A 25,318-nucleotide genomic window follows, 5' to 3' on the forward strand; every position below is an offset into this window, starting at 1 on the left:
GTAGCTTTTAGCCTAGCCGTCTGCACTTTGCTCGTATACTTGTCGAAAGCTTTCACGGAGCGGCGTCTCAGTTGGGAGCACTGCCCCCGATGTATTGTTTGTCTGAGGATCTCGCTCGGTCTCTGTCTCGGGGGTGTTGGAACTGACGGCTGCTCTCTCTGAGGGGTTGAGTTCACACGTGCCGGTGTGACCAGCTGCCGCGCCCCACACACACGTGGCCACCCCCCGGGGACCGCGCGGAGGACCTGACTCGTGTCTGGGCATTTGACGGGGTTCCCTGTACACGACTGTGGCGGACTCCGTGCTGTGACCTGCCCCACTCTCGGGGGGCTGACAGACAGTGCCGTCAGCCACCGGGAAAAGGTCAGCTCCAGAGAGTCGGATCCACTCAGCTGCTAATTACTGCAGTCTTTGAGTCGTGGCGTCATGCTGAACTAAGGTTAATTGGTGACGTCATTCGGAGAGGATGTGATGTCAGACGTAGCCATTGAGCCCGGCCCGAACACGGCATTACCCATGCGAATGATGTGAGTTACGATGTACGGGGCCAAGGAAGATACTAAATTTTGACGATGGATATTGAATAAAAAAAAAAAAAAAAACGTCGCTTTAAATTATGATCATTGGTGAAGCTTCTGCTTCCTGATAAAGATATTCGTGATGGTGTCAAATGAGCTCTGCCGTCTGTCAGATTGTGTCAATCGCATTCGCATGCGACCTCTACCCGGACTGGGAAAGCCAGCACCGTAGCGCACATGATCACTTAGTTTAGTTTCTGCACCCGGACCCGAGTGGGGCGGAACTGGCGTGGGCTGACCGCCGACATTGACTCTGACGTGTTCAGTGTTTGGTTTCGCCTTGTTCAGTTTGCCGCCGAGAAACATTATTCCGGCCAGCGTAAATCGAATTTTCCTACCTTGTTTCGGCCGATCGTGAGTCGCCTGCCAAGCTGTCCTGGCGGCGCGGCGGTAAATACTGCGGTAAAAGGCAGAACTGCCCGCTTCCGGCGGCAGCCTTTCTTCCACCGCGGCGAATAAGTGGAAAGGCTTGGGTCCCTCTTTGTGATGCAAAGGGTTATTTGCTGTTTTCTTGTGGTATAGGTGGTGAGTACAATGGGGCTATATGTTCGGGTGTCAACAGTATTGTCACATAAATTGGGTTTATGGAAGTGTTACGTGCCCTCTCTGTAGTGCATTTAAGTCAACCAAGGCGAAGACGAGCTTTGATTCGTGATGTGTCACACAAGCCTCTTCGAAAATGTTGCGGTGTCTTTTCTGCGGCCACCTGACACCGTCTCCGATCCGTCTGACCTGAAACCTGTGTGCTCGGTGACCCTTATGACCCAGACCTGTGGACCCGTCTGACCTCTGCCTCTCGGCGGTTACAGAGCCGGGCTCGGCGCCGAAGAACGTGCACGTTCGCCCGCTGAGCTCCAGTACCCTGGTGGTGAAATGGGACGGTCCCGACCAGCCCAACGGACAGGTGAGGAGAAAGGGAAATAAATGGTGAGATGGGGTTTGTTTCAGAGGACAGTTTCTGTTTTATCTACTGTCGCTGGAACCGAGTGACCAATTATCGTAACGTACTCGGGTGAGAGTGTGATTGGTCAGCGTCAATGAATCATTGTGGTCAGCCTCTACTGCTCGAAGGGGCATAAGTCATCATGCCTGCCATTAGGTACCTGTTTAACCACCACAATTAGCAGCAAACGGGGGAACATGGCGAAACCTCAGCAGTCAGCTGAATGCCTTCACGAGCACAACTTTCATAGTTCTAGTCTGCACCGTAAAAGAAGTTTTGTCGTGACGGTGTTTATGCCTTGTAAATTATATCGTCCGTATGACTAACTTTACCCCTCTCTGCCCCACATCAGATCACCAACTACCGTGTCTACTACACTCGGACTCCGGACAAGCCCCTGAAGCAGTGGGAGTCGGACGTGGTGAACGCCGGCAGCACCACCCTCACCACCATCTCCAACCTGATCCCGCACGAGATCTACACGTTCCGCGTGCAGGCCGAGACGCTGGCCGGCTCGGGGCCCATCTCCGTACCGGTGCGAGCCAAAACACAGCAGGGAGGTGAGTCAGGCGTCGCCGTGGGACGGTGGGGTATCGTGACGGTTGGTGCAGAGGCTTGTAATGTTACAGTATGATGCAGTGTGTGCAGCAGGAGCTTGCTCTTAGACAATGTATATTATCAATGCACATTACTGGTACCTTTAGTAGCTTAGTATTGTGCGTCATACGCTTTAAAGCCACGTTAGCCATTAAGTGTTCCCGTCACTCCCGCCCCAGTCTATTGCTATCCGGCGCGGTTGGTAGCCGGGCGCTGTCACCCAGGGCTCTGTCTCGGGTGCTGCCGTGCCGGCTCAGTAGTCGCCACTGCCTCCCCGCAATGAATGCCGCACGTGCTCCACAGTCTGCCGGCCAACTCGGCCGTCTGATTAACCGCGATCTTAGCGGGCTTTCGGCGCCGCCCCGGCCGGATCCCCGGCCCGGTTACCGAGTGGGTACCCAGCTCAGTGGTGACTCAAAGAGAAGCTCAGTGGCGACCCAAAGGGAACCCCTCCCCGCCGCCGCCTTCCGGGCCGCCGGCCACCGCCCGGCATTTAATAACGCTAAAAATTGGATTCCTTCTCCTAGGCTTCGCCGGAACTGTGTCAATTAAAGTTGACAGAAACGCCTTCGTCAGTTAATGGGCTCATTTGGAGACGCTAATTATGTTAGCCGACACGCTCCTTTTGGGCGCGTCTGTCGAATGATTGTCTGCCTTTCCCTGTCCTCTCTCCACACCTGCTGTGCGTAATGACGCTTGCGTATTCATTCATTCGTTTATTCATTCATTCATTCATTCATTCATTCATTCATTCATTCAGTCATTCGCTCATTTTTACACGGATTGGCCGATCCACCGATCCACCGGAACAGAGCGGGCTATGAGGAACACGCGGCTCAGTCCGGACCGGAGACGTTATACAGTGGCTGGGGTTGGCGGCTAGCGCTGCGGGATTGTGAGCAATATACCTATTGAGCATTCGACTCTTGACCGAAGTTTTTATCGTTACAGTGAATATCGATAACATGTGCGTATGTAATCGAAGAAGTCGCTTTTTAAAGGACAGTGGACTTTTTAAATTGTTCGTAGAAACGTGGATTCTTAATATGAATAACAAAAAGACAGAAATGCATTAGCAATTACAAATAACAAAACCAACAGCACGGGGTTTCAACTCCAGTGTACTAATTATGAAACATGGTAGCACGAGTTATTCACCGGTAAGCTAAACGTTTTAATGATCTTCTAAGCTTCTAGACATTACGCAACACAACATTTACACAAAGTGGCATTATGTAAGACGGCATTACCATACGAGTCTGTCAGACGTGCCACGAATTGAGTGCACTCCCTGTACCCGCATGCCTGATCAGACGATCCTGCTTTCCCTATAATGTTTGTTTTATCCGAAGCCGATATCAGGTCTTCTCGTGTTTCGTTTCCGGACGTTATACATTCGAGATAATTTATGTGTCTGATATGAGGTCTCATGATTTCTTATGTTGTGTAACGTTTAGCCGATGATTGTGTTTGCGACTCCATCATCCTTACAGGTGCTAAACTTTTTTAACTCGATTGACTCTTGACCTAGGTTTGCTTCTCGTCTAGCTCTACTTGACTTCTATATTAACCTGTCAAATCATGTTTCACAATAACCTTCCTGTTCTCTCTGGTTTGACGTGCCTTATTAGCTCTTACCCAAACCTGACCTCTCCACCCGTCATCTACTCTGACATCTCACCTGCCCTCTGATCTGACCTACCTCGTCTCCCCTATGCGGCAGTGCCCAGCCAGCCGAACGGCCTGCGAGTGGTGAAGGCGGACGCCACGACGGCCGAACTGGAGTGGGACCGCCCCTCCCACTCGGGAGAGAGCATCATCAACTATGTCGTCTACTACAACGACTCGTATGATGCGGTGAGTGGGCCGTGCGGTGGTGTCGAATTGGATGTACAGGTTCGGAGAGGACAGGGAGAGGAGGAGGGGAAGGTTTGGTATATGAGAATTAGCTTTAGGCTGTTGGTGAGTGATTGCTTTGGTGGGATTCCGATAGGTTTTCAGTGCTATCTGGTGGGGTTTGTAGTGAAATCACAACAGGCAGAACGGTAGACGGTCTACTGGATCAGACCTTTGCTGGCTGGAGTGTAAAACTTCAAAGCCGCCACCCCCTCCCGTCTCATGGCATCCTGTACCGTGCCTTCAAGTGCCGCTCAGTCGAGTCCCGCCGTGTTACCCACGTTAACATCAGGCTTCTCAAACGCTCCTCTGCTGTGTTTCCATCACTAGTGCAGCGCCGATATAAGCTTGGTAACTAAACTCTGCCCGTTACCACTCGGGGAAGCAGACTGACAGCGCGGCGAGCAGGGAGTTCCGTCTGGTACCGGCTGTCGAGCAGCTGCTGAACTCGTGTGGCGGGTCTCTACGGCACAGCAGCTGCATTTGCCCCTGATGTTTCATGGCCTCTTCATTCATGCGTAATGCTAAAATGTCATTTGTCTGGCAGAGCACTATTCGCGAGTTTATTCTGTCGCTCCATTGGTGGAGTTTGGTAGGAGACTGCGCTCAGAGACACCCTAATTCGGCGGAAATGATATCACCGAGTCTTTGTCTGCCAAAACGTGATGGGACGTAGGCTTATCATGGTGCCACCCGGAAAAGCTTCACTGGCTGTTACCCGGAGCTGGGAAGACAAGGTCAAACTAACGCTGTTGCCAGTCAATGACAATAGAGCTGTAGAACACGCATAACTCAACTTTGCCATTGGTGTAGCAGAAATTATGTTTTTTTATAGTCATGCCACTTTATAAAAAAAAAAATATTCATATTAATTTCGTTCGAATTATGCAAATGCTTTCGATGTGCACCGTACCAATGGCAATGATCGGCAACTTTTCTTTGTACCGACCCACACTCGAATGCAGCACTCTTTTCACACTCTTCCGATGCATTAACCGATTAAATCGTGACATTTTAGCGATCTGTCTGGCGTACACCGTTATCTATGTAGGTCAGCATGTCAGGCGTCCGGCGCGTCATTATAATCAATGCCGGACCGCTGAATGATCGTAGCCCGACTGACTGCCCGCTAGGCGACTGTGTATTGATTGCTCGCCACTCGTGCCTGGCGCAGGTAACCACGCTTCCATCAGGGGACAACTGGAGTCCGCTGATTGTCAGGAGGCCTTCAAAGAGTGGTCACCCGGTCTCAAAAACCAATTACTACATACAAACCAGCATCTATCCTCTGGAACTGTCTACTCTTGGGGATTACGGGGATCGGCAGCCCCGTATAGCCATGCCCTCGTAAAGTGTCTTTTCTGTCATATTGTATTTCCCAGCTGCGACTACTTTGCCTTAGGTATCACTATCGCTCCTGCCCGGGTTATGCCTACCTCTCTGCCGGGGTCCCCGACCATTGTCACCCGCTGAGTCCCCCACCATCGTTTGTGTTCGCTCTCTTCCATCTGGTATACCTGTGTGACCAATATAGGCTCACTGTGTCCAATCCGCGGACCGGCCGACCGGACAAATGGTGTCCAGGTAATCCTCAGTGTGCCGAGAGTAGGGCCGATTGGTCGGTCATGTATCCTGATCTGAGCCAGGCTCTGTCGCCGCCGGGCAGTGCCGTGCCGAGCCGTGTCCTTCCGTCCCGTGTCGTACCGTACATACTAGGCCGTGCCGTGCTGTGCCGTGTCGCACGAGATAATGCTCTCGTACTGTGTCGGGCAGTGCTGTGCCTCTCACCGTGCCGGCACGGCACGAGGATATTTGTATTCCATTCATCATATGCTTGACTCTTTGTTGAGTGGTCTTAGTATACCATTTAAACACTTGACCCTCTAATCGCCCCATTTCCGGTGGGTCTGCAGTCCGGGGGCGGGGCGGGGGCGGCGCGTGTGAGCCTCCGTCGACTCCCGTCGTCTCCGTCGCAGATCGGTATGAACGGCACGTACATTGTCGGCGGCGGAGAGCCGAGTGCGCCGCCGGGTCGCAAACTTGGCTGTCGGGCCTTTTTGGCGCGCCGTGGCGGCCGTTTCAATCAAATTAGGCCGCTCTGCGCGCTCCTAATGGATCCGAGGAAGAGGCTGGTCGGCCGGGGCCACGGCGGCGGCGGCGACAGCGGCGCGCCGGCACGGCGGTGGCTGGGGATATGTATTATTCAGCCGGCCCTCCCCCGGGCCCGAGCGGCGCCGCTCCCCCGTGTGCGCGGCCGTGTTTGGTGTGTGTCTCTGACGGAGATGTGATGACTCCGGTCATGGTGGTCCAGGGCGCGGCGTAGGGACGGCGGTCGACTGGTATACCCCCTGTGTTGGACCTCGACTATAAGCTGCTGACTTCTCGTGTCCTTTGCCTCGTGTTTCTTTGTTCCCATCCCTTCCGCTCTGCTTTCTTCACGTTTCCCTCAGGTCCTGTCCTACCTTTTCCCATCTCTTCCCTCTTCCCTCCCCCTCCCCCTCCTCTCCCTGCGGACACGGCAGCAGCGGATGCGCCGTCGGCCGGCCGCCGCGGCACGCTGTTTAATTCGCCCAGCCTGCCGTCGGTTATGAATATTAAAGCGCGCCAGCCGCTGATTCTCGGTAATGAATTGGTGACGGCTGCTGCTGGTCGGCCAGATTGCAGGTGTATGTGCCGGCTCGCCCGCCGAGCCGGTCTGGCCCGCTCGATTGGACGGGATATGGTATGTCAGTCTGGCGCTGAGGGGGATGCCGAGGGGTAGATGGGACAGAGAGACCCTCCGACGGACGGGGAGGGGGTATAGTTAGTGGTGTGTTGGATGTCCCGTCCTGTGCCATTCCGGCGTATGAGGTGTGCTTCTGGCGGTGTACTAATCCCAGACAGCGTCCAGGGACCGCTCGAGCGCCTCCGGTTATACCGAGAGCGGGACAGGCGGGGCGGGCCAGGCGCCAGCTTCATTTGAGGCCATGCGCCGCGCTGGTATTAAAGGAATAAAACCACCGCAATAGGCCCGGCTTGTAGGGAGATTGCCAATGTAACGCGAATACGGGATAGTTGGAATGGATGGTTATCACGAAGATGGGCTGTTCCCTGGTTGCAATATATTTTATAGGGATTTCGAACGGAAATCTGGCTGGAAACTGAATCTGAGTTTATATCCAGGGAAGTCTGCACTGCTGCACTGTGAGCTTATTTTTATATTCGAACCGTCACGCATGTGAGCTGTTCTCATCCCGCCTGTTCCTTTATCCAAACGCTCTTATCTCACCTGTGTTCTGCTGTCTTGTCCCGATATCCGCCCTCATTCTTCGACCACCCCTCTGTCCATCTCCTGTTTTCATGGATCCTTTCACCAGCCATTCACATCTTTTTCATTTCATTTCATCAGTCCATCCGTCCGCCATTCTGTCTGCCACTCCCCCAGCCTGTCTGTCCATGCTCTGTCCTTCCGTCTGTCCCTGCTCTGATGCTGTGTCCAACCGTCTGCTCTCATTCAGTCGGCGCGCCTGCCGTTGTCGGCCGCCGGGATCCCGTCGGAGCCGCACAGTCGCAGCCATGCTGAGCTCCAAACGACCCACCGGCTGCAGCCGTTCTCTGTTCCGACCACATTCCGCTGATCCTCCAGCCGTTGTCGCGGCGTATTGACGCGGCGCCGGCTTACCTGGCGCACCTGCGGCTTACCCGGCGCACGGCGGGCTTACTCGGCGCACGATGGACTTAGCGATCACTCTGCAGGCTTACACTGCGCAAGCTTCTTCCAGTGCACCGACCTGAGCGAGCGCCGGCCTCAGCTCAGTCTCTTGATCTTCCTTACCTTAGCTCTCTTCAGATAGTTCTCCAGAGCCCAGCCTCAACTCAGCTCACGTCAGCGCCTTTTAGCCTTTCTCAGCTCAACTTCAGCTCACTTTAGCCCACTTTGCCTCACCTCAGCTCACTTCAGCTCTCCTTATCTTACCTCAGCTCGCCAATTCGAGCCGAGTCTAGCCAGCTCGGTTGGCTCCTCCATGATTCATGACCCCGTTCCGTCTGTCTCGCCATATGTGCCCGGCTCCGTTCCATCGACTGCCGGTACCGTCAGACGACTCCGCTGTGCTGCTCCCTCCCAGTCCGTCCTCGGTCCTGTCGGTTCCTCCCCGTCCCTCTCTCCTCCCCCGCCCCTCCCCGTCGGCCCGCGGGCGGCCCGTCTCGAGGGCGCCGTGCTGTTTGAGTTGCCGACAGTTGGCTCGTTCTTGTGTCGTCTCAGCGGCAAGTGGAGCACGTTCCGACGCAAGTTTTGCTCCAACTGAGCACGATCGAGAGATCCGGGTTTTATGGCGCGGTGCGGCCGAAAACGGGACGATTTTTCCGAGATGTGGTGCCGATTCTAGGTGTGGTAGATCCGACTATTTGGAAATCCATGTCGTGAATGGGCTTGTTTGCTAGTTAACATAATCGTCGTTTGTGCAGCGATCATCGATAATCAGACGATGGATTTGTATATTCATATTCAAGGCTGGCAAGTTTCAATGAAGGCAAGGTTTCAATGTTTCTAGACTGGTTTTGTAGGCTGTCTACGTCGCTCGACGACCTGCCATCGCTGGGATGGTGGTGATCTAGTTAATGAGGGAAACCATCCCTGTTCGCGCGCGCTGTGACAGTGTTATGTCCAAACTTGGCTAGTTAGGTCGCCAGTTCATCTTTGATGAGTGTCGCGGCTGGCTTCGACCGGCGGTGACGCTGCGTTGGCTGAGCGACAGAAAAGTGTTGGTATCGTTTTATCACATTTGCTTTTTGTGTTTCTTAGGTTAATTCGTCGACACTTCAACCTATTTGTCGAAGGATGGATGTGTCTATCCCACATACGCTCACACATTGACTTTGAAGTCACATCCCAACAGAAGGGCTGAAGACGGCACACGGCTCTGGTTTCTGGCTGTGACTTATGATCGATGTGATCGATTCCCGGCTAGTGTCCCCCGGTCCGTTGAAGTCACCGTTGAATCTCTACCCGCTGTCGGCAGCGTGGGCGTCTGTTCTCCGTACTGATTGTTATGACTGGCTGGAACCGCTAACGGCCCTATAAAACCACCGTGCGCTGATTGGGGTGCGGCGTCACAGCCGGAACCGAGGCGGGGTCGGCGGAACGCTGATTCACCGTGTGTGTCCGAGTCCGATCCTCTCTGTAAACCCAGTCCGGTCCTCCTCTGTAAACCCGTCCCGGGACTGGAAACAGTAACCGGCGGTGTCTGCTCAATAAAACTTTGGCGCTTATTTTCTTCCCAGCAACAAGTATGCTGTGCCTTTTTTCGCCCAGCCCTATGCCCAATGTCCATTATGGCGTAATGGAAAAGCTGGACGAATCGTCAGCCTAATGCTTTCTGCCGACGATATGACCCTATGATCGCTGGGCCACCCGTGGGGCAGAGAAAGCAGTAAAGAACCGTATAACTTTCCATAATTATTTACCTTCAGTTCCCTGTCCGGGCCAGCAGCTGGATGAGGAAGTGTATGTGATTCATGGAAACATGTCGACTATAAAGTAATGTAGTACTCCGTTCTGATAATGTAGTACCTAATCCGTTCCTCTGTGCTGGAGATTGGATAAATCTCCGGGTTTGTCTGAGGGGGTCGTGGTGTACGAGGAGCTACGAGTTGGCCAGGCTGGGTTCAGGTCGGCGGGGTTTAGCCAGTCGCGCCGACTAGGTAACAAATTTGTCGTACCAACTGGTAAGCCGTTCGGCGGAAGCTTGCTGAGATTAAAAACTCTAAGCTTTCCGGCGATTCCTGCCTCAACTTTTGTGTCCGTCGATAGAGTAGCAATACATGACCTGTGCACCCCTTGAACTGGGACCTGTGCTCTTCCGGTTAGTGACTTCTGGCAGCTGTAATCTCTAGTCAGTGGCCGCCGTGGCCGCTGTGACCTCTGTTGACCTCTGGTGACCTCTGCCCGCAGGATGAGCGTCGGATCAACATCCCGGTCCGTGAGCAGTACACGATGGAGGGCCTGTACCCGAACACCCAGTACTTTGTGTGGGTGGCGGCCCAGTCGGGCATGGGAGAGGGCGCCGCCACGCCGGCCGTCTCCTTCCGCACGGACGAGTATGGTGAGACCCCCGACACCCCTTCCCCCCCCCCCCGCCGCGAGCGAGCGCTTTGCACCGAGCACCGCCCTCGGGCGAGCACCGGGCACCTCACGTACTGGTGATATGCGCGCACTGCACTCTCACCAATGCCTAATACACTTATATATTTACATATATATTTCGCACCGTCACTCTGCTCTTGCACCGACTGATTTGCAGTTGCCGCTCGGTTGTATGACTTGTTACATCTGGATGTTGTTGTTGTTATTCCTTTTTCGTACGATGTTTGGTTTGCACGGTCCAGCGGCGGCTAAGGCGGTTGTTGTTGCTAATTGGCTGGTTTGTGCCGGTTCGGAGATTTGTTCTATATTAGCCTATACGCCGCCGCTGGGACTGGGCTGTTCATTTGCTGGCCGCTGGCCGGACGGGCGGTGGCTATGGCCAGAGACCGGTGGCAGTTTTCCTCATGTAAGACCCTCCAGTGGTTATACGGACAGGCAGCCATCAGCGCCTCTCTCCTGCTGCCATCTGCCGGTCTCCGCCGCAAACTCCGCCGCCCGGCCGGCCGCGCCGTTCACCGTTTCGTTCAACATGCGTACTGTTTGGTTCATCACTCCAGTTCGCTGGCTCCAGTTTGGTTGAGGCGGCTGGCGGCGGCGGTAGGGTAGGGTGGGCAGCTGACCGCCCTCCTCTCCCCGCCGCCGCCGGTCGCCGGCCCTCCGTCCCTCCTGCATGTGCACATGGTGCGTGATGCCGCCGCCCCCAGTGCCGGGCGAGGCGCCGCGCGAGGTGGCCGTGCGCGCCATCGACTCGCGCTCGCTGCTGGTTACCTGGCGGCCGCCGCCGGCCGACCAGCAGAACGGCGCCATCACCTACTACAAGCTCTTCTACAAGCTCTCCGGACACAACGACTCGCAGACGGTGCAGATCATTGTCAACGATCCGACGCGGCGCAACTTCACGCTGGACGAGCTGCACAAATACGCCGAGTACTCTGTGCGCGTGCTGGCCGGGACGCGGGTCGGAGACGGCCCCGCCAGCCGGCCGGTACTGGCGCGCACCGATGAGGACGGTACGTACGGCGGTCGAGACGCGCGCGAGAGCCCCGCAGTCGGATGTTTAAATGATAGGACGCAGTAAAACTCTGCAGGAAAACTCTGAATGATGTGGGGGGGGGGGTAGGTTTTATCTTGCTGAAGTGGATAGCTTTGTCAAATTGTTGGTACAAAGACTGTACTTATAATTAATGAAAAGCCCCGATGTGTTGGAAAACCAAAGTAACCCGGCAAAAATGTTGCGTAGTGTCGGGGTTGACCTGTGACCTGGAAGTCAAATCATTCCGCAATACGTCAGCGTCAATTTTCTAGGTGACGGTTTCACCGTGTTGCCAGGCTGATGTAGCAACGAAAATTGTTGATTTCTCAAAAGTCTACCAAAGGCCATTTCCTTATATCTATTGCGATTTCCAGTACAAATGCTGAGACTACACATTTCTTCATCAATTCCCGATGTCCCATCTCATTGTTGAACTAGCCGCTGAGGATCCAGCTGCAGACCTCTCACGTCTCAGACGCGGGCGCAATCGATGGCCGAAATGCAGGCAAATGAGCCTGATCGCGGAGGCTGTGAAGCGGACATTTTAATGGTGTTCGCCGGCCATCTATCTTGGCCGTGCCGTCGGGCTGATATTGGGGATGCCGATCACTGCAGTGCCATCAGGGCCGGCGGGGGCGCGGACCGTTCAGGAGTCGCTGAGGGCCGGGCTGCTCATGGCTGAGTTTCCGGGGATCAGTCTGGGAGCTGACATTGCTTCCGGGGTGATCTGGGGATATTGGCTTCCAAAGTGCTGTTCGGATAAGCTGAGTATCAGTGGTTGTTTAAAGACGTTGGCGGGGGTTATTATTCAAATCTTTTTACATATTTCACTAAAATTTTGTCGGAGCTCCAGGATATTTCATAATGGATTATTGAAAGTGCCAAAGTTCTTTGGCCCGAAATGTAGCGATTTATGGCACATGCTCAGTGTCCTCCGCCGCTTGGTAACGAAACTGTCGCTGCCTGGACCTGGATGATTATCTAACGTGTTCGGTCGAGTGTGATCTCAGTGATGGACCGAACCAATTTTTAAATTCTTACAGTAAAAGAACAGTTCACACAACGCCAAAAGAATGACAACTCTAGTGACAGTGACTTCTTTTTCTTTTTTCCTTTTGGTTTGGCACCAGGCACATAGTCTTTTCTCGTGCACTTGCCAGCATGCTCATCAATAACTTTTAAATGAACTTGGTTACCGGAAGAGGAAATTCAGCCATCTAATTACTTCGATGCTAAGTTAAAGTACGCTCCACAGTGTGTCCTCTGATGCTCTTAAAATTTTAGGCATTGTGGGAGAAGTAATGACGTTGCAAAATTTGAGCATGCAACTTCCTTTACATTGCAAATTCAAATGAGCGACCCTCGACCTTAAATCCATGCACCCATTTTTTTCACACACAAAAACTGTTGAAAGGTAAAATAATCTTTCTCATTTATCTTTGGTGCTTAAATCTTTGGTTCTGAAAACAGTGAAAATTGGCGAAATTCCCTACGCGTTTGGGAAGCGGGACTCAACTATCTCTTCAATAGGACTGTCGTAGACATCACTTGGCAATTCTTTTGCATGGACTTCTGGACTGGCCTGTCGGCCGCTAGCTCCGAGCCTGTGACCAATTTTGAACTGAGATAACCATTTTTCGCGCGACCATTTGGCGCGCGCCCTATTTTGCGTGCGCACCTCGGATCGGACAGTTTTTGCTTGTCTGTTTTTGTCTGACTTTGGTGCGCGGTGATTTTATATCTGGCCTTTCTCTCTGTCTCTTTCTCTGTCTTTCTGGCTCTCTGTCTCGCTCTCTCCTCTCCTCCCGGTCACTCTGTGTGTGGTGCTCTGTCTCTGAGAAGTTCGCAGTGAGTACTCGGGGACGGTCGCCGCCGTCGCCGACAGCCACCGACGCCCGTATTGACGTTGTCGTGAGCGTGTGCACGCCGAGCCGACGTTTTCCCTTTACACTTTGCCTAGCTGGTAGTGATGAATGTGGCCCGTCCCGGCCTGTCAGTGTTGTGTATGACTCCCCGGCACAGTAGCCGCAGCAGCACCCTCCCCTGTCCCCGGGCGGGGGCGGACCTCCGGGCGGGGCGGCGCGGGCGGGCGGAACAGGCAGATCGGTGTCAGCCTAGAGATCAGTGGACTGTTGACGCCGAGTGTTCGGCAGGGCCCGTCCGGCTCCGCTATCAATAGGCATGCCTCAACCGCCGTTCTCTATCTATTTATTGTGTGTCGGCCGACTCGAAGGCGTGTCTGTCGCATTATAGATAGATGGGTGTCGTGTTCATGTATTTTACGGCGTTTTATCGTAAACGTGGTGCTTTAGCCTCACGCGCTAGATTGCATTTGAGCCATTAAGGCCGACATTGCCACCCTTGCTCGGAATTTTACTGAGGCTGTTTTATACGATAACGTTCGTTACACTAATGTTGCTAAAGGTGGCCGCCAGTAACTGAGATAACCCCTAAGACCCTATGTACAGAGAAGTTTTGTGCGACATTCATACGGCTGAACGAGACCTACCCGAACTAATGTGACCTTCGATGGCTTTATGAGATCTCTGCGACAATCGCAACGTACGCTGATACTCGCGACATTTGCCCAACACTCAGCGCACCTCAATGACCTGTTGGTCTCTGTGTGACCCCCACCTGACCTCGATGTGACCCGCTGACGGCTCGCCGGCCCACAGTGCCCGGGAAGCCTCGGAACCTGACGGCTGTGGTGCTCAACTCGACGGCCGTGCAGCTGTCGTGGGCGCCGCCGAGCGACAACGAGCGGAACGGCATCATCCGCGGGTACCAGGTGCATGTCCAGGAGCTGGGCTCCGAGGTGAGTCACTGAGAGGGAGAGGGGAGGTAGCGAGGGGGCAGGGGAAGTGGGATGGCCCTTTTTTGGTTGACGAATGGGAGGAGATGGGTCTTCTAAACTTGGTGGCTGTTGTGGAAGGATGTGGAATGAGACGATATAATACTGCAAGGTGCAATTTGGGAATTAATTCAAGGGAAGACTTGATTAAATTTAGCCTAAACATTTGTGCGTTTCTTACTTTTGCGTCAGCTAGCTTTATATTTATCTACATTTTATGTGTCACTAGTCCTCAGGGTGCAGTACTTGTCTTATCGAATCGTGTGTAAGGCCGCTTCCTGTCGCCACTGACTCTACTACACCATCTAACCCGGTCTCTCTCCCGGCGGACAGAGTGGCGGCTCGACCCGTCCTCGGCGGTATGAGATCCGGAACGGCAGCGCGGACGGTTACATCGCCTCCGACCTGCAGCCCAGCACCGCCTACCTGTTCAGGGTCAGTACGGGGGCACAGTGGGTCAGAACGGGGTCACAGCAGTGTGAGGGGAGAGGTCAGTGGAAGAGTCAGTAGGGATGGCTGGGAGGGGGAAGGAGAGAGGTCGAAGGGTGAGACTAATTTGAGTTATGTCTTGAGCTATGATGCTATGGATTTTTTTTCCGCTCGTTAGACTGGCTGCCTAGTGCCTGCTGGCTAGGCTTACCACTGAGTGTTTCTGTTCTACCTGCGTATTCTCCTAACCGCTGTGCTCCGTCGGCCAGGTCTCTGCCCTGACCCGGAAGGGAGACGGCTCGCGCAGTGACGCCGCCCGGGTCACCACGCAGGGTGGAGTGCCCAACCGGCCCAAGGTCATCATCAAGTGAGTAGGGCCGTCTCGTTTGCGTATGGAAAAATGGAAAGGTGTCGCACTTTTCCCCGTTCGACTGGAATGCTTGTGGTCTTTCGGCGTTCAAAGAGAAAGCCATCATCACCATCTGTCCGGTTCTTTGACACGCCTGATAGCCGTAGGACCGTAGGGCATCCTGCTGTTATACCGTAACGAAGTCACATCTGACATCCGTTGTATCCAAACACCACGGGTTATAAAGCTACTCACTTTTCCCGACGTGCTTCCAGAGTGATCAAGGAGGAGGAGCGCGTCACGCTGGACGTGGAGTGGTCGCGGCCCACCGAGACCCACGGCCCGCTGCTGGGCTACCGGCTGCGCTACGGCCGGGTCGGCGGTCCCGGGCCGCTCAAGGAGGTCAACATTGCCGACAACACCACCCAGTACCGGCGGCTCAGCGACCTGGGTGAGACGGCGACGAGCCGGCGGGCTCTCTGCATTTGTTGAGATAGGAATATTGGAGAAGAGAGGTGGTATTGGTGGGGCCCTTAATGCCCTTATTTTTGTCTATTGCTCATGTTTACACTGCGTTTCCGTATGGGCTGCCGAATTGTGTCGTGATCGATTGACCAGTGAAAAAGTGTATAAAAGTGTATAAGATGTCTGTTCAGACTGGACGGTTTCTCTAATACACAATGGCACAGATAACAGTAGTACTGTGACAATGGGCATTCCAAAGTGCCCATCGCGTGCTGCAAAAGAGCTCTTGCTCTCGCTTAGCCCATCTTATCTCGCTGTCTTTATCCACTGACTTCTGCATTCGTTCAGTCTGTCTGGCTGCCCATCTAACCCGTCGCTCCACCATCTGACACTCCTCCCCCCCCGTCACAGAGCGCGGCGTGCAGTACGAGTTCCGCGTGTCGGGCACCAATGACGTGGGTCACGGTCAGGAGGAGATAGTGATGTACGTGACCAGCGAGGGGGCGCCGTCCGGGCCGCCCTCCAACGTCTCCTTCAGGTGAGCAGCGCTGGGAACTCACCCGTGTGAGAACTCACTCCGAACTCACTCAGGCAAAGGTCAGGTAAACGCCAAGGGATGCCGGAAGACGCATAAAGGCGGGGACCGGCCGGTACGGTGTCACCTGAAAGGCCTAATGGCCCGCGGATTCGCGGGGAATTTATGTCGCCCCGTCATCGCCCGTTGTTTTCAGGCGGAATAAGTACCTAATCTCGCCCCTGTGGAAACAGCATTAGGGCATATTCTGCCTGAGCGAACTTGAATCTCTTGGATTTTCTCCGTGTGGAAAGAATGGAAAAGTTTGGTGCGGATCTGCACGAAAATAATCGCCATTTCTCTGTTCTGGCGTGGTCCGATGCATGCCAGTAGAAGTCCCCCCCCCTCTCTCTCTCTCTCTCTCTCTCTCTCTCTCTCTCTCTCTCTCTCTCTCTCTCTCTCTCTCTCTCTCTCTCTCTCTCTCTCACGCTCTTTTTCTCCTTGCTCTCTGTTCTTCGCTGTCTTCTGGTGTTTTTTTATTGTTATCACTATTTTTAATATCGCATTTACGTACTGAAATGCAATTAAGTACAGTTACTTTTCCGTGATTGGTTTAAGCTGATGAATCAAGAGTGCTGAGGTTATTTCCCTAATTCTGGTATTTCCTTTAACCAGAAGCGTTCATGTCTTAATAGCCATTGCAAATGTGTTATTCAGTGTTATCGGCTTTCCAGGGATCAATGGTCTAAATATATAGCGGTTTGACTGCCCGTTCAACGATAGCTGCCTGTAACTTTTTTGCTGTATATCCGACATACGTTTGCCTTCTGAAGGCATTGATCTAGCTCTTGCGATGGAGAACATAATCAATAATCCAATACACGCTGCTTTGAGATAAATGCTTTATTTTTACACGCACTAGTCATCCATTGAGCAATGCTGTCAAGTCGTGCTATTGTTCAATTTACCGTAGGACATTTTTAGCCTCACCAGCATCGTTCGAATAGGCTCAGTCACACAATGATCTAAATCTACTGAGGCGATCGAACCTATTTATGGCACTGCTGCGCAAATGTATGGCCGTATTTTTGTCCTTTGATTTGTGCGGTACCATAAATTGTAACGTATTTAGACGAAGTCGCTAGATTTGGGAGCGTAATGGCTTACGCGCGTGACATTGTTACAATGTCACGGAACACATATCGTGATCATGTATCCGTTTTGAGCGATAATGCTGGAGCATGGAGTATTAACACAAAAAGGTTAACCCTTTACTTTGTTTTGAGAGGCAATTGAAGGCATTCAGTTGGGCTAGTAGCTCGTTCAATTTGGTCTTCTGGAGACTCTACTTATTACCAGTAAAACGCCTTTTGGGCGAAGAACGAGCGAGCGAGATAGTGAGCCCTGCACGTGCGGAAGGGCGAGAGGGTGCTTCCAACGGGCTTGCGCAAAGCACCCTTCTAACCGGTCGCTAGCGGTGTGCCAAATTTGAACGCAATCGGCCCAGCCGTTCCTGAGATCTAGAAGCGGCATTCTGCACGTGCGCACGTGCAAACGGGGTTCAAAATGACTTTTGCACGGCACCCTACTAACTGGTCCCCAACCGTGTACCAAATTTGAGCGCAATCGGCCCAGCCGTTCTCGAGATCTGGAAACGCCCCCTGCACGTGCGCACGTGCAGTAGCACCCTAACCGCAACACATGGGAATGCATTGCCTGGTGGGTGCCTACCTGTATGCCAAGTTTCAGCGAAATCGCCCCAGTAATTACCGAGTTACTGAAATGGGAACAAATTTGGCACCTCTTATTGTTGTATTTTGCACGTGCACTGGGGAGACCCACATGCATCGAGAGTATCCTATTTTGGGTAGAAGGGATGCTGCTACCCTACAAAAATTACCGCAAGTCAATCGCCCAAGCGGCTGCTGAGATATGAGCCTCTCAAAATCACTACTTTTGCAAAACAGCTTGAACACCCTTGACTTTTCACGTGGCACGTGCCACGACCGTCACTGAGATGTATCAAAAGTAGTCAATTACGGGGTAGAAGGGATGGGGCTACCCAACAAAAAAGACCGCAGGCCAATCGGTCCAGCGGTTGCTGAGATATAAGCCTCTCAAAAGCGTTACAGGCCGGGCCGGGCCGGGCCGGGCCGGGCCGGGCCGCTCATACTGAGATTTTTCCGTTATATTGAAAAGACTCACCTCGCTCGCTGCGCTCGCTCGCTCGTAACCACACGTCTTGTTGAGACTCAGTGACCCCAGAGTGACCCTGTGTGTCTGTCTCTTTGTTCCAGGTTCCAGACCACTGACCGGGTTGCCTTCACCTGGGACCCGCCGCGCTCCGACCAGCGCAACGGCAAGATCACCGGCTACAGCGTGCGCTTCCACAAGAAGGGCAACATGGACCACGTGCAGCGGCTGCACCCCAACGAGACCAAGGTGGGCGCGGAAACTGGCGGGGGGGGGGAGTAAGCGCCGCGGCTTAATTGGATGGGGGGGGGGGCTATGTCGGTTATGTTGGCTTACTTTGGACATTGTTGCAAGGATCAGGAAACCTCCTCTTTTTAGCGATATGTTTTTTATGTAATAGTATATTCCACTATCAACTAGGCTACAGACATAGATGTCTGTAGATGTAGACATAGATGGGGTGTGACTTAAGAACCTGATAACAGCAGATCTGCTGTCATCAAGTTTTTAAGTCACACCCCACTACACAACCACATCACATTCTCAATCACTGTGAACCCTGTACCCGGCTTCATCTCACCACTCTCACTCACAACTCACTCATCTTCGCCTCCCCTTCCCTCACGTCCGTCCACCCGCAGGTGGTGTTTGCCAGACTGGAGGAGAACACCGAGTACGAGTTCCGCGTGCTGGCCAACACGTCGGTGGGCTCCGGCCCGTGGAGCAGCCCGGTGGTGGTGAGAACGGACGCCGACCTGGTGCGGCCGCCCATCAACCTGCGCGCTATGGCCACCAGCTACTCGAGCGTCGAGGTCTGGTGGGAACAGGTGCACACGGCCACGCAGATCGTCGGCTATCAGGTGAGAGACGGGGAGAGGGAGAGAGTAGAGGGGGAAGTGAACAGATTGGTGGACGGACATATATTATGTAATAAGTCAGTCTGCAGTCAGCTGGGTTAAGTCATTGATGCTTAATTATTCGTAAATATCACTGTTTTTTTCTTCAGTAAAATGTATAACAGACAATATAATATTGTTAGTACTTGAGCAACGAACATTGAACATATTAGTCAATTCACAGCGCCGTGTGCCCCATGTGCGCTGACCTCGATAACACCCGTCTACCCTTGCTGACCGGTGTCCTCTCTGTGCAGGTATTTTACGCCATGGTGCCAGACGTGGATCTGGACTCGTGGTCGTTCAAGACTGTGCCCATCACCACCTCGGCAGAGCTGGAGAACCTCGACAAGAACGCCCAGTACGCCGTCATGGTGGCCGCCAGGAGCAAGGCCGTGAGTGTGCCGACGGCTTTATCTCTGTCCTAGGGCGAGGAAAGGGGTAGCGCCGACGCCCATTGTCGACTCCGCCCCAATACACACATGGCTATTTAGGGCTGAGAGATAATGTGGGTGATGTTTCCATGGTCGTAAGGCGAACAGTAGTACTCGATTTATGTAGAAAACGAGGGAAATACGGTTTGCGGTAATGATGTTGTGACTGGACGATCCTGGTGCAAACCTAACGCAATGTTGATCCTCACTTTAATCTTCAAGTTGTTTGCTGACCTCGAGCAGGTAACTCCCATTCCGCCCCGCCCCCACCACCTCTGAACCGCCCCGCTCCCACCCACAGGGCCTGGGTCGCCTCTCCGACCTGATCCGCGTCCGCGTCAAACCCATCGACGTGCCGATGAACCTGCGCGCCAAGAACGTGCACACGCACGGTATGTCGCTCAGCTGGGGCCCTCCTGTTCAGCTGAACCCGCGCAGCTACCGCGTCCGCTACGACGCCGTCAAGGAGTTCCTGGACGCCGAGGGCGTCACCCAGTCGCAGCGGATCCAGGCGCGCACCATGGTGGTGGACGCCGGCCGCTGCGACTACACCAGCAGCTCGACGAACGCCTGCGGCCTGGTGATCGACTCGCTGGAGCCGTTTACCACGTACACGGTCAATGTGACGGCCGTGCCCAACGACAGCGAGTACCGCGCGCCGGCAAAGATCAGGGTCACCACCCATATGGCCGGTGAGTGAGGGGAGAGGAGGGGGCTGGCTTGGAAGTGGGATGGGGGAACTGGGATGGCCGTTCGCTAGTTGAAATATTGGTATTGTACTCAGTTTCAACCGTGTATTATGTGCTCTTGCGTCTTTTTCTCAGTAATTTGTCATGAAGATTTAGTCTTTTAGTCACTTCCATATAAGATTAATGATCACCTATCAAGCAGAGCGACCCTGCTTATAAGCTGTAGTACGTCAGTCCCTCTCTCCCTCCCTCCCTCTCTCCCTCTCTCCCTCTCTGCCCACTGAACTCTCCCTCTCTGCCGCGCAGCTCCCCAGCCGATGGTGAAGCCGGACCCGCTCGGAGTCCGTAACGGCCGCGAGGTGCTGGTCATCCTGCCGCGGGCCTCCGAGGAGTACGGACCTATCTCTCACTACTACATCGTGGTGGTGCCAGAGGACACCGTCAACCCCTACAGACACCCCGAGTCGTACAGCACCAAAAACGTCAGTGGCCGCCGGTGTGATTGATTGATTGATTGATTGATGAATTAATGAATTGACATAATCGTGTGTATAGTGTGTCCAGAAGGAAGGGAGATCGGTTTGTTAGGCTCAGATTTGCTGGTAGGCTGACACTGATTCTTTTTTATTGTTGCGAATCTTTTGGTCATGGCATGAGTCACTGAGTTATTCGCTTTTTATTCTGAAACACGGTTATTTTTTTATATATTTTTTAAAACATCAGAGCCTCTGTATTAGCTTATGAGTATCTCCAAGCTAAATTCTGTCTGAGAGCGACGGCTAACCCTCTTCCTTTACGCTTCAGATGGTACAGACCAAGCGGACCAAGCTGACCCGCAACTACCGTCCGTACATCGCGGCCAAGTTCTACCAGCGCGACATTCCGTACACATTCGCTCTGGGAGATGGAAAGGAGTACGACGGCTTCCTGAACAAGGTGCTGGAAAAGGACAAGAAGTACCGCATCTTCGTCAGAGCCGTGGTCGACACGCCGGAAAGGGTAGGTGCTAGGGCAGTGGGAGTGGGGTGGGGTGAGTGATGATGGAAGGGATAAGCGATGAGAGTCCTTTTGAAGAGGCGGCTGTTTAGTGTGTGGTGTGCATTGTACTGGATATGAGTTATCGTAGTGAATGGTGGAATGTTTCTTCGAAACTGAGATGTTGCTGGATTAGGCTTATAGACTGGGTTAATTATCCCCTACTCAACTGTGACTCATTAGTGTGCAACCCTCTCCCCGTCTCTCCACAGGAACTGTTCACGTCCAGTCCGTACTCTAGCCCTCTGAGTCTGGACATGAAGCGGCTGCCGCCGGGCGCGCTGCCGCAGCGGCCGATCCCCGGCAGTCCGGGCGACCCGGTCGAGGTGGCTACAGAGGGCGACCGCGGCCCGACCAGCCTCGTCTGGGTGGTCGGACCCGTGGTGGCCGGCGTCGTGCTCTTCGTCATCTTCATACTCTTCCTGGTGATCACTGCGAAAAAGTGAGTGCTGATGGCGCGCGGGTGGGCTGTAGTAGTTGGGAGCTGCTGGGGCGGGCAGTCCCAGTCCGGGGCTAGGCGAACCGCAGTCGGACGCGCACGGACGCGATGTGTAATATTTTTGTAAGGCTTGCGTCTGTTTTGTGTCGGCTGTCCTGTCTCCTGCCCGCGTCCATTCTCTCTCACGATAAACCACCCAGACCTGACGTCCGGTCGTGTCGGTGACCCAGCGGGCGGGTGGGACGCCGCGCTCCGCCGTCCAGTACCGAGTCCCCACCGCGGCCGGCCACCGCCGGCGGCCGGCGCTCGTCTGTTCGTCCGAGCGGCTCACCTGTCACGCCCGATCCTTTCCCAGACACCAGGTGAGCGTCCGACTCCGCTCCGGCCCCCCCGCGGCGCCCGGCGCACCGTCACGCACCCATTCCGCGCTCAGTTAGCCGCTCCACGACTCTGGACGCAACATATGGATCGGACGTGAATATCCTCAAACACATGCTCCTCCTATTGAGATCTCGTCGTCTGTTCACGTTCCTGTGCCATGGTGTCCCTCTACACGCTGCTCTAACACCGCCATCCCTCCCCAGACGCCGCGACTTCCAGAAGTCTCCGGAGCCGCCGACGGTGATGAAGCCTCTGATGTGTGACATGTCTGCGGCGCCGGCCACCCAGCCGCCGCAGACCGACCCCGTGGAGATCCGCCGGCAGAACTTCCAGACGCCCGGCATGATCTCGCACCCGCCCGTCCACATCGCCCAGCTGGCAGAGCACGTGGATGCGCTGAAAGCCAACGATAACCAGAAGTTCTCACAGGAGTATGAGGTGAGGGCGGTGGTGGTTGGGTTAGAGATGATTAAGTGGGGTTGAGTTTAGTAGGTTTTAATTGTAGCTAGTATGCTTGATCTGAGTGGCTAAAATTGGGTGATGAGATTTTCCGAATTTCATGTTTCAAAGTTTTCTGACTATACGTGTGAACCACAGTTGCTAGTCATCTTTTTTCCGAGTTTCCTCACAATATTCGCATGTCACAGTCCCCAGACACCCACCTCTCGCTGATCATCTAATAACCCCTCTCCCTCCCCGTCCCTTTCATCAGTCGATCGAGACGGGTCAGCAGTTCACCTGGGTGAACTCCAACATGGACGTCAACCGGCCCAAGAACCGCTACGCCAACGTCATCGCGTACGACCACTCGCGGGTGGTGCTGCAGCCCATCGAGGGACAGGCGGGCAGCGACTACATCAACGCCAACTTCTGCGACGGCTACCGAAAACACAACGCCTACATCGCCACTCAGGTGAGAAAGGGAGAGTGTGGGGTGAAGTTCGACGAGGACGTGTGATGAAAAAAGGACGTAAGAGTGATCGGCGGTTTGGTGAGCTCTGATGTTGCGCCTTTTCTTATTCATGTAAGTGAATTGGTCATGGTTCAGTCATGGTTCAGTCATTTCCAGATATGAGCTCGTGAGCGTGTTGAATCTAAGTCACCTTGTTGGCGGTCATGCCTCGACACCAGCATTCATCGTCATCATCGTAAAGGAACAGTATTTGTAGTGGGTTTCATACTCTGCGTGGAAGCCACCTCACCTGCTGTGATGTATCATCACATAGCCCCCTCCCTGCGCTCCGCCAGGGTCCTCTACCGGAGACGTTCGCCGACTTCTGGCGCATGGTGTGGGAGCAGCGCAGCTACACCATCGTGATGATGACCCGTCTGGAGGAGCGGGCGCGCATCAAGTGCGACCAGTACTGGCCTTCCAAGGGCACCCAGACCTACGGACCGATCATCGTCACACACACGGAGACTCAGGAGGTGGCCAGCTACGTGGTGCGCACCTTCCAGCTGCAGAGGGTACGTAAAAGAAGGGAGAGGGGAGAAGGGGGCTTTCTAGTTGTTGAGTATAATGCTTATAACAGAAAGTAACAGCTGTGTGGAAAAGGAAGGGAACGTATTACGTTAATAGTGGACATGTGAAGTTGACATACAACGTGGGACCATTTAGCCACTGCCCCCCCCCCTCTCCCCTTTCTCAGAAGCATTCTGTTGACAGACTCGATCTGACCATTCCCCCCTCCCCTCTCCCCGGCAGTCGGACTCTGTGGAGCGCCGCGAGGTGCGTCAGTTCCAGTTCACCGCCTGGCCGGACCACGGCGTGCCCGACCACCCCACCCCGTTCCTCATGTTCCTGCGGCGCGTCAAGGCGCTCAACCCGTCCGACGCCGGTCCGATGGTCACCCACTGCTCGGCCGGCGTCGGCCGCACCGGCTGCTTCATCGCCATCGACAGTATGCTGGAGCGGATCCGCTGCGAGGCCACGGTGGACGTGTACGGCCACGTGACCTGTCTGCGCGCCCAGCGAAACTACATGGTCCAGACCGAGGATCAGGTGAGTGGACAGATAAGATTTTTGGGGCTGATGCTAGGGAAGGAAAGGGAAGTAAATGAAAGCATATTGTTGCGATCAGGTGCCTTAAGCCTGAAACAGACTCTTTCCACAGTCAGGAAATCGCATGCGAGAGCCTATTCAAATACATGGAAGCACGCTCGCATCAATCGCACGCACCTTCCGCAAGCGATTGATGCGAGAAGAATTACAATGTATTTGAATAGGCTCTCGCATGCGATTTCCTCAACGCGGAACGAGTCTGTTTCAGCCTTTACTCTAAAGCTGCAGTCAGGTAGCTTAATATGATATTATGATGGCTAAATCGGGTAGACATCATGTAATTGTTTAGTTTTTTTTTCTAGAAATATCAAGGAATGCGAACTTTGAAACCCATAAAAACGTCATTTCTCGTCTTGCGTGCTCTTACATGCTAAAACGAACGGGCTAGAAAAGAATTAATCCGAGTACCGATCTGTGCTTGATTTCCTTCTAACCATCCCGTTTCGTCTCTCCCTGTAGTACATTTTCATCCACGACGCGCTGCTGGAGTCGGTGGTGGCCGGAAACACGGAGGTGCCGGCGAAGAACCTGCAGTCGTACATATCGCAGCTGCTGCAGCCCACCGGACCAGGAGACAACATCACCGGCATGGAGCTCGAGTTCAAGGTCAGTCCGAGAGTCCGGAAGCTAGAGTTCAAGGTCAGGATTGGATTGATTGGTGAAGGTCATTGCTAAGGCCACAGGGATTACGAGGAGAGGTTGTGATTCGGTTCTTGAAGAAGTCACGAAGGGGAGAAGTATGGTTTTAGTGTTTCGGCTCATGACCGTGCGTAATGCTCCAGCTCAATCTCCCTTGTCGATCATTTTATATGTCGAATTCTTACTACATTCGGAGCCGTTTCTGACGTTTGTTACTTTCCTTCGCCCCCGCAGAAGCTGGCCAACATCAAGGCGCAGCCGTTCCGCTTCGTGTCGGCCAACCTGCCGGCCAACAAGTTCAAGAACCGCTTCGTCAACATCCTGCCGTTCGAGTCGACCCGGGTGTGCCTGCAGCCGCTGCGGGGCCAGGAGTGCAGCGACTACATCAACGCCAACTTCATCGACGGCTACCGCACCCGGAACGCCTACATCGGTGAGAGGGGAGGGGGGAGAGGTGGGGTCGAACTTACTTGGAGGTGGAGCGGCAAGGTTGTGGTTTACGGGGAGAACGTGACGAGAGATGGGTGGAGAAATTGAAGGAGGTGGGAGGATCGGGCGAGTGAGAGCACCGAATACTGTTCGCTGGTGATGGATGACTTGACTATGGTGAATGAGAGGTCTAGTTAGTCTTGGGTGACGTTCAGTTGACATGCAATACTTCTTCGTGACTTTTCTGACTTCTTTTCTTGTCATGTCACGCCACTCTGCTTCGTATTGTTTGCAATCTCTCTGCTCACCATCTTTACCTTGGTAATTACCGGCGTTTTC

The 25,318-nt window shown here is 53.9% G+C and overlaps 1 protein-coding gene across 8 annotated transcripts in view; it reads left to right on the plus strand.

Moving 5' to 3' along the window:
- The window catches only part of LOC122367418 (tyrosine-protein phosphatase Lar-like), a 135,234-nt gene that overhangs the window by 102,465 nt on the left and 7,451 nt on the right, over positions 1 to 25,318 (plus strand). For 6 of the 8 annotated variants that reach the window (XR_006254055.1, XR_006254054.1, XM_043340463.1 and 3 more), the window contains 23 exons: positions 1,388 to 1,482; positions 1,874 to 2,081; positions 3,842 to 3,975; positions 9,947 to 10,097; positions 10,843 to 11,148; positions 13,850 to 13,989; positions 14,359 to 14,460; positions 14,724 to 14,821; positions 15,079 to 15,254; positions 15,680 to 15,806; positions 18,080 to 18,224; positions 18,617 to 18,835; positions 19,129 to 19,266; positions 19,607 to 19,997; positions 20,301 to 20,476; positions 20,799 to 20,993; positions 21,242 to 21,471; positions 22,053 to 22,287; positions 22,562 to 22,762; positions 23,098 to 23,316; positions 23,555 to 23,851; positions 24,371 to 24,517; positions 24,785 to 24,983. Coding sequence is in view for 6 of the 8 variants with exons in the window: in XM_043340463.1 (XP_043196398.1) it covers positions 1,388 to 1,482; positions 1,874 to 2,081; positions 3,842 to 3,975; positions 9,947 to 10,097; positions 10,843 to 11,148; positions 13,850 to 13,989; positions 14,359 to 14,460; positions 14,724 to 14,821; positions 15,079 to 15,254; positions 15,680 to 15,806; positions 18,080 to 18,224; positions 18,617 to 18,835; positions 19,129 to 19,266; positions 19,607 to 19,997; positions 20,301 to 20,476; positions 20,799 to 20,993; positions 21,242 to 21,471; positions 22,053 to 22,287; positions 22,562 to 22,762; positions 23,098 to 23,316; positions 23,555 to 23,851; positions 24,371 to 24,517; positions 24,785 to 24,983 (4,329 nt within the window). In the remaining 2 variants the exon portion in view is untranslated. The remainder of the gene's footprint in view (positions 1 to 1,387; positions 1,483 to 1,873; positions 2,082 to 3,841; positions 3,976 to 9,946; positions 10,098 to 10,842; positions 11,149 to 13,849; positions 13,990 to 14,358; positions 14,461 to 14,723; positions 14,822 to 15,078; positions 15,255 to 15,679; positions 15,807 to 18,079; positions 18,225 to 18,616; positions 18,836 to 19,128; positions 19,267 to 19,606; positions 19,998 to 20,300; positions 20,477 to 20,798; positions 20,994 to 21,241; positions 21,472 to 22,052; positions 22,288 to 22,561; positions 22,763 to 23,097; positions 23,317 to 23,554; positions 23,852 to 24,370; positions 24,518 to 24,784; positions 24,984 to 25,318) is intronic. The other 2 variants (XM_043340468.1, XM_043340467.1) reach the window with 1 other exon arrangement.

The sequence above is a fragment of the Amphibalanus amphitrite genome, unplaced genomic scaffold (genome assembly GCF_019059575.1).
Source record: "Amphibalanus amphitrite isolate SeventyFive unplaced genomic scaffold, NRLGWU_Aamphi_draft 000869F_arrow, whole genome shotgun sequence".
In the NCBI taxonomy this organism is placed as follows: Eukaryota; Metazoa; Arthropoda; class Thecostraca; order Balanomorpha; family Balanidae; genus Amphibalanus; species Amphibalanus amphitrite.